An 8,174-nucleotide genomic window follows, 5' to 3' on the forward strand; every position below is an offset into this window, starting at 1 on the left:
GTATGCGCCACCTTTCGTTAGGCAAACAAGTTCCTGAGGTTCTGTAACGCACTGACATCTCACAGCGCAAGGGAATGTTTTGGATTTCTCCTTCCAAAGAAACACAGCCGCTGTTGGGGGATCTGATCTCCCGTCATCGAGGTCATTAGCCGAGCGCCGTAACCAGTGAGCCACCGCGTTGGGTAACCGATCCAAAGAAGAAGGAGAAGAGGAACTGAAGAGGCGATGGAGCGCCGTTCCAAAGCCCAAGCAAGAGCACCGAAGAACGCGGAAGAGCCGGCGGCGGAAAATGTGAGTTCATGCATTGCAACGCGTGCAAGGTCTGTCATCTGATACAATATGGGAGATCAGCGAGAACGGGCACCGCTCATGGTTTCCTCTCCTTAGCCTCGTTTCTGTGGCACTATAAATCGCATCAGGATCAACCAGTAAGCACGTATTTACGCTTTCGATGGTGCAAAAGACGATGGGAGCGTTCCGCATGCATGCAGTGTCATCTCGGTCATGCTGCAGCTAGCACAGCGGTTTCCTCTGGAGTCGCCGTCGCGTTCATTATCTGCGGCAGGTGCACTCACAGGGGCCTGTTGCCCCTTCTCGCCCTCGGGGCTTTATCTTTACACGTGTGCGCGAACAGCAATTTTTTAGTATTATCCTTTTTTGTGTGTGTAGTGGTGTGGTGTGCTCGCGATTTTTGTGCACTGTTACTTACGGCTACTGAGCCGGTTGGCGACAATGAAGCGACATAGTGCTGCGGAAGACGGCGACGACGCTGTAGTGTGTGCGGATCTGGCAGATTACCTGGCTCTTTAAGTAGTTCTCCGCAATAGTACGCTTGTGTATAGTCCCCACTGCGCTATCTTTTTTTAGTCTTCTATCTTTGTTTCACCTTCCTTGTCCCTTAATCTTTTGATCCCACCTTCTTCTTCTGAAATGAGTTCATTCATTCGTTTCGGCCGGCTGCCGATCAAGTGTCTCGAAAGTCCGCATGATCTCTGGCGCTTCCGGCCAGAAAAACTAATTTTAGCAAAAGCTGTACTAGCAGCCTCTCTTGTCGGTGAGAGAGAGAGACTAAAGCTGTAGGCGAACACCAAAAAGAGATCTCTGTTCAGGGCATTCGTTCGGAGTGCCGTAAATTGATTCGACCGGCTTTCGCGACAGTCGCTGTACACGTTTTTATGCGTTCCCGCACGCTCCGTTTGCAGCAAGCCGCCGATATGCCACTGCTACGAGTACGAGCTGTTCCGAGTGCTGCCATTTGTACGTCGTTTCTAGCACTTGGCAATGGCCGCCCTTGTTTCGCTTTGAAAAATGGGGGCTTTTGCGAACGTGTTCCTCAAGTATTCACTCAGGTCATGACTGCAAGCTCTTGTTTTTAGGATTGTCTCTTGATCTACAACGCGAATAAAGTTTAACGGGGCTAGAAATTTCGTTGAACTTTGCCTTTAACATGCATTGGCATCGTACAGCACTGGGGCGCCTTTTGCGTATCGCTTTCATCGAAACGTGTCCCGGCCCCGGCGGTCGAATGAATGAATGAATAAAACTTTTATTGGTCCACCGAGAAGGAGCCCCCCGATCCCCGGTCCTGGCACGCAGGCCTGGGACGCGGGTAGGTAATGCTCCGCACACTAGTGAAGTTACATTGTTTCTTCACGGCCTCCGCCGCCAGGCGGTTGGTTTGCTGCTGGATGGCGGGGTCCTGGCTCCGCAGCGAAACTTCCCAGGCTTCTGTACTGTCTATGTTTAAGCCGGCGCCCGGGGAGTCGGCGCGTTCTCAAATTATGTGATCAAGAATGCCCCTTTCACCAAAGTTTTTACATTTAGAATCGTTCTCATCCCCGGTCTATGTCAGTTAGACCCATACGGGGCAGATGTAATTAGCAGCTTGTAACCTCCTCCAAATGCGCGCCTCATTATTTGAGAGAGACCGATCTCGGGGTAGAAATATCCTTGTATGTAATTTATAGTGTTCGGTGATTTCGTGATATGTAATGATGCTATATTTCATTCCCTCGCAACCGGGCAGTTCTACGGCGCGGCGATCGAATTTCGATGGACGCGAAATTCTAGAGGCCCGTTTGCTGTGCGATGTCAGTGCACGTTAAAGAACCCCAGGTGGTCGAAGTTTCCGTAGCCCTCCACTACAGCGTCCCTCATAGCCTCAGTTGCTTTGGGACGTCGAACCCCCATAAACCAAACCGCAGGTGTAACGCTAAGAGACCGCAAGCGGGCAAAGAGGGTGAGGGAACGAACGTGGGTTAATGACATCCTAGTCGAAAACAAGAGGAAGAAATGGGCTTGGGCAGGGCATGTAATGCGAATGCAAGATAACCGCTGGCCCTTAAGGGTAACAGAATGGATTCCAAGAGAAAGAAAGCGTAGCAGCGGGCGGCAGAAAGTTAGGTGGGCGGATGAGATTAAGAAGTCTGCGGGGATACGGTGGCCACAGCAGCACAGGAGAGGTTTAACACAGGAGAGTGGAGATGTAGTCAGGCTGATGATGATGAAGCCAAACTAAACCAAACCGAAACCGAAATGCGCCCGTGGTTTGATCCGCGTCCCCGGTACCAGCAACCCTGGCGCTCCCTTTCCGCAGGTCGAGAAGGAGCAGGCAGCGAAAGGAAAGGCGCGCGAGACCGAGCCCTCCTTGGGCGATCGCCGCTCGACGGACGGCTGCTGCGGTCCGCTGCTCATGATCTGCAGCGTGCTGCTACTCTTCTGCGTGGTCGCCTTTCTCTCCGGGTTCGTGAACCGGCGCAAGGGGGCGCCGCAGCGGTTCTCGTGCACCAGCAACGTGTGCCACTTGAAGGCGCTTCGCGCGAGGCTCGCCTCCCGTGTGCCCCCCTGCAGCGACTTCTACGCCCACGTCTGCGCCGAGTGGGACGAAGGCAATCTGCAGTCCCCGCACGAAGCGCACCTGGCCGGCGTCCTGGAGAGGCTGCAGCGGACCTTGGCTCGGGAGCCGGTGCCTCCGCGCCAGCAGAGCAGTTTCCAGAAGGCGGCGGCGCTCTACCAGAGCTGCCTGGCGGTTCTTATGGACGGAAAGAGTGAACTGCGTGAGGTCGCGCAGGCGCTGAAGAGAGCCGGTGTACGATGGCCGCGAAGACCAGAGAACCCGGATTTGCTTTTGGCGGCTAGCAGGCTGCGCCTGACCTTTGACGTGGACGCTCCGCTTGTTTTCAAGATGCCCGACGCCGCCACCCTCAGCGTTGAGCCTCCGTCGAGGGGCTGGTTGCTCGACGCCAAGAGGATACGCTACGCCCTTGATTTCTCGGGCAAGTACCTGGACTATTTTCGCGTTCTGTGGCGGGCTTTTGACGCCGGAGACCCAGTCGAGGCCGACGCCGTGAAACTGCGTGCCACGGAAGACGCTTTGTTTTCGCGTTTCACAACTGCTGAGTCTTCCTGGACAGCAGCCCCGAAGCGTCACACGTATGCTCTCGCGGCGCTTCCTTACATCTGCGCTCCATTCGCTGGTTACCGCTGGAACACGCTGCTGAAAGAGGTGTTCTACTGTGACCAGGAAATGATGACTGCCGTCGAGATCAAAGACCGCAACTCATTCGACGTCGCGTGTAAAATGGTGAATGATTTGCACGAGGCTGCGGTTCACTACTACGTCGAGTGGCTCGCCGTTCAGACGCTGGCCGCGAACAGCGACAGGTATATATCGCAGTTCATCCTCAATGGCGCCGACATCCTGACCCTTGCTGTACCATCAGTCTGTTTTAGGAAGACGATGCAACTGTTCGGAGAGCCCGTGCTTATCAGAGGGACACGCCGCTGGCGCGAAGAGAGCCCCACGTCATTGTCCGGTGCACGGCGCGTCGCGAAGGATATCCGGGAGGCCCTGTCCGAAGTTTTGAGAAACATCTCGGAGATTGCACAAGCTGACGCGCTTCTGAAAGGCCTACTGCCTGAAGAACCCTACGCTGAATACAGAGAGCGGATTGTCGAAAGCGTGTACTCGGCAGTTCCTGATATGTCGCAAGGGTATCTTAGTAATCAGCTGTCCCTTATGAACGCCTCGCTAAACCGCGACGCCATTGAAAGCCTCGGGTTCAGCTGGGAAGCTCTTGAGGACACGCTGCATGATGGAGCCTCGGTTCGTCCACAGCTCTCGGCAGAGCGCCTCTTCTTGAAACTCTCGTACACCGCGTACTTTCTACACAACGCGGACATGCCGCGCCAGTACAACTACGCGTCGTTCGGTGTTGTCGTTGCCAGGCAACTGCTTGCCCTCCACAGACACGCTATGCGTTCCGTGGCTCCCTCGCCGATAAACACAGGACAGCCCATGAGGAAACTCGTGGCAAGTCGCAGCGACTTTTCCATCGCGGTGGACGTTGCACTCACAGCCGCCTTTAAAGCGCACGGCCTCAAAGCAAGGCCGAGAAAGTCGCGGGACTTCTTTCTGGTGACATGCTTCCAACTCTGCTCAGGCCGCAACACACAAAGGCAGCGCAGAAATTTCGCGCTTGCCTTTGCCACCAGCAAAGCCTTCCAGACGGCATTTTCTTGCCTTTCAAAAAGTCATATACCTTAAATAGCGCGGAATCTACTGGCACAATAGTATACGCCTAGCATCTGTCCCTTCGGTGCTCACTGCGTAACACGGGATGCGCAAATTTGTACACGCTATGAATACCGAAACTTTCATCGTAACGAAGCTCTGCTGGCTATATAGGCACTCAGTTGGGACTTAGAGAACAGATTTTCTATAGTTGTTCTCGCCTGTATTAAATCTGTGCTCTGATGCGTATTATTTCAATCACTGATGCAAAAATATTTCTTGTTCTCGCTCTTTGGTTCGGTTCAGTTTTAGAATTTGGAAGTGTAGTTCAACTCTGGATTCATGCTAATTCAAACCGGTTCGTGCTTGTATTGGGAGCCAAATAAAAAAAGGCGATCTTTTCTGTGAATGCTAGCCTTTTATATGTTTCTCTTGAGTTGTATGCAAGCATTCACGGCAATAGTGTGCCAAGTCAAAGCACGACCGAAAGTTGACAACGCGAGACACGCGACAAGCAACACGAGGAAAGTCTCAGCGCTCGCTGATATATCGTAAGTTTTAATTCGCGGAGTGTCGAAGTATAGTGCCGAAGAAGTATAGTGTCGAAGAAATAGTGCAAGAAACAAAAAAAAGAGCAAAAAGAATTAGAACGCAGCAGAATTGCCCCCTACTCGACCGGCAAATGAATTAGAACGGCTGTTCCAGTTAAGATGGAAGCATGGACTAGGTGGAGTTCGCTAGATGCGTGGTCATTACGGTACTTTAAGAGACGAAAGACAGAAAACAAGTTCACTGAACAGACGCTCTTCTCACAACTGCACTTTCTTTCATAACAAAGCTGTTTTTTTTTTTCAGAACCGCACTCTTTCCGGCCAAAAAGTCAAACATTGTCCAATTGAATTGTGGTATCAAGACAATATCATTTCTTGTTTTTGTTTTTTGTGTTGGTCGGAGATTTTTTCGCTGTGGGTTTTTACAATTGCTAAGGCCTCATAATCACGCAGTAAAAATTTAAAACTCGTGGGGCAAGTATTGATTCACAGTTATGTTGCCAAAATTGGACATCAGGGCTCAGTGGGTGCAAAATGCGAAAGGAAGCGCTTTGGTTACCGCAATCAAAACAAAAAAAAAGAAAAACTTTGCCATTTTGCAGAGTCTATAACTCTGCAGAAGGTTTTTTTTTTTACTTTTTAAGGAATAGATGGATCTTGCAGTTGCCACAAGAGGTACCGCTCTCTCCTGTTTACCTCGCGTATTGTATCATTTCTCCTCGTTCTTGTCGCTGACATGCGTGTGTTCCTGCTGATAGTATGCAACGTCAACAACACACATGTTCGAAATTCGCACAGCCTTCCTGGAAGGTGACTGTAGACAAGATGAAGGCTTTCCCCAAATCTGTAACGCACTCTCATATCGAAATTCATGATACGCTTCAGCAATGCTCAGCGCAGAACCCAGCACAATCTCTCCTGCCTGCAAGCTCGAGCGAATGATCTTCTGCACAGGCGACAAAAAATTCCCTCCCAACCATAGGCTTATGCGGCGCGGTTATGTCTCGGTCAGGGAGAAAGCGGAAGCTGCTTATGAGCATACTGAATACGCGTTCTCGAGAAAAAGTAGTCTAACACGCTGCATTTCTGCCAGCATCGATGGTGCGCCACACGGGCTGCACGAGTGGCGGTGCGCGAGTTGCAGTGTGAACACCCCGGTCGCTACTTGCAGCTCACTGCCGATGCACACAGAAGGGGGAGAGCGGTAGAATTGGATTGGACCCAGCAAACCAAAAACCTCTCAGAGACGTCTAGCTAGACGTTTCTGAGAGGTTTTTGGTTTGCTGGGGATTGGAAAACATTTATTCACCGGCAGAAAGTGGTTCAAGGTAGAAAAAAAGGAACAAAAGCGGAAGGTCAGACGTCAACTAATTCTCACTGTTACTTTGCGCCGGTTGCTGTTCGCCGACATCCGCATTGTCAATACCAGGCTCGATCCCAACATTCGCTTTCTATGATAGCGAAAATTTCTGTGTCGGGAGTTTGAGGACGGTCGTTCACCTGCTGGGAGGCAAAGAGCAGAAGACTTGCCGCAGTGATCAAAGTGACCCATTAATGTTTGATGACTGTCTCTACCCCTTCCCATCTCCCGAGTTGCGAGAGAGCGAGAGCCCAGCACCGTCCCCTGCCGTGGGTTTTACCACGATCGTCATCAACTGCCCACCCGATTGGACAGCGTTCTTCGAGCTTAATTCCCCAGTCAGGGATCTGGGGAATACGAACCTTATTTAACGGGATGATTTTCTGGTGACCAGAGCACTCCCGTCTCGACTGTAAATATGTAAAATAAACCTTCTGTACAGTTTCCTCCTTAATGGAGTTCGCCACCGTCTTTCCGAGCCGGGACCTGCGGGCCTGAACGACCAACCCAACTCCAGGGCCCCTCTGTCTTCAACACTATCTTCACTCAATGGCCACCGCTCACAACCGTTGAGCCCGGGTGTTGACAAAATCGCGGGTGTCAAAAATGTGTTGCAGCGCAGCCACTACGAATTCAATAATATTTGCGATGCGAATATGAGCTTGGACAGGTGTTCTGCAAAATATTTGAAAATATGAGAGGGAAAGAAGCAATGGTTAGAGAGATATAAAACTACAAATTTACTATACCTCGGCTTCTTCACCGCTTGCCTACCATGCTACTGCTTCGTTTTCCTTAGACCCCACAGCTCAATAGAAATGCATGAACAGCGATGCCGATAGCAACAGAGACCAGGAGGAACTATCCTATTAAAAACTAATAGTATTGTTACGTGGCGGCCAGCAGAACAATGAGACGAGATGACTGCTGGCAATGAGATGATTTAATTGCCGCTGGCCAAGCGCGAGCGCTCCGTCCCGCGCCACTGCCAGCTTCATCTTCGTCACAGTATTTTCGTCCGGTACTGAGGCGCGAGTGGAATACTTGTGTTCTGGCGTGAATTGACCCCACCGTTATTCTTCCATTTAACCTCCCTGCTTTTCCTTCTCCTCCTCCTCCCTGAACTTGACTCCGTACGCACTGATATAGGGTTTCATGAAAAAGTTCTTCAGCCTTTGTATGGTTTGTACTTGTCTCGAATATCTTTCAAAGTGCGATCTGTGAATACAGGCTTCTTATAGTTAATCCCGGCTCCCGCGAATAGCTGAGGATTCTTCAGACAACTAAGCCTGGCTGCAAATGGATAAACCCCCGGGCAAGCTCAGTTGCCTTAAACTTCGACATAGCTTGGCAAGGACCATCTGTCTACACGAGAACATGACCACGGTATGCAGTGTGGATGTGAAATCCGAGTGTGGACTGCTTCAGGCACACAACACGCACAACTCCTGGGCGTGAACGGCGCCGCTGAGGTGTTGTAGCTCCATTAGAGAAGACCTCGTAGTCAAGTTCTCCGATTCGACGAAGAATCTTGTACGGACTGAAGTAGCTCCGAAAAAGCTTTTCGCCGAGTCGGCGGTGGCGAATGGGCGTCCACACCCACATGCGCTCACAGGGCTTGCATCACGTCTGGCGTCGGCGCAGATAGTAGCGGCGGTTGTCGATGTGCTGTTGGTCCTTGATCCGGAGCAGGGCAAGTCGTCGGCCGTCTGCGCGCTGAAGATAGGCGGCGACGTCGGTGTTGTCTGCA

At 51.4% G+C, this 8,174-nt stretch overlaps 1 protein-coding gene across 1 annotated transcript; it reads left to right on the top strand.

Moving 5' to 3' along the window:
- Positions 1 to 225: 225 nt before the first annotated feature.
- On the top strand, positions 226 to 4,546 carry LOC149367909 (uncharacterized). Its single transcript, XM_089575397.1, has 2 exons — positions 226 to 291; positions 2,597 to 4,546. The coding sequence occupies exons 1-2, from the start codon at positions 226 to 228 to the stop codon at positions 4,544 to 4,546; spliced, it is 2,016 nt and encodes a 671-aa protein (XP_089431523.1).
- Positions 4,547 to 8,174: the final 3,628 nt, after the last annotated feature.

The sequence above is a fragment of the Amblyomma mixtum genome, chromosome 1 (genome assembly GCF_055824585.1).
Source record: "Amblyomma mixtum isolate Tamu chromosome 1, ASM5582458v1, whole genome shotgun sequence".
Lineage (NCBI taxonomy): Eukaryota > Metazoa > Arthropoda > Arachnida > Ixodida > Ixodidae > Amblyomma > Amblyomma mixtum.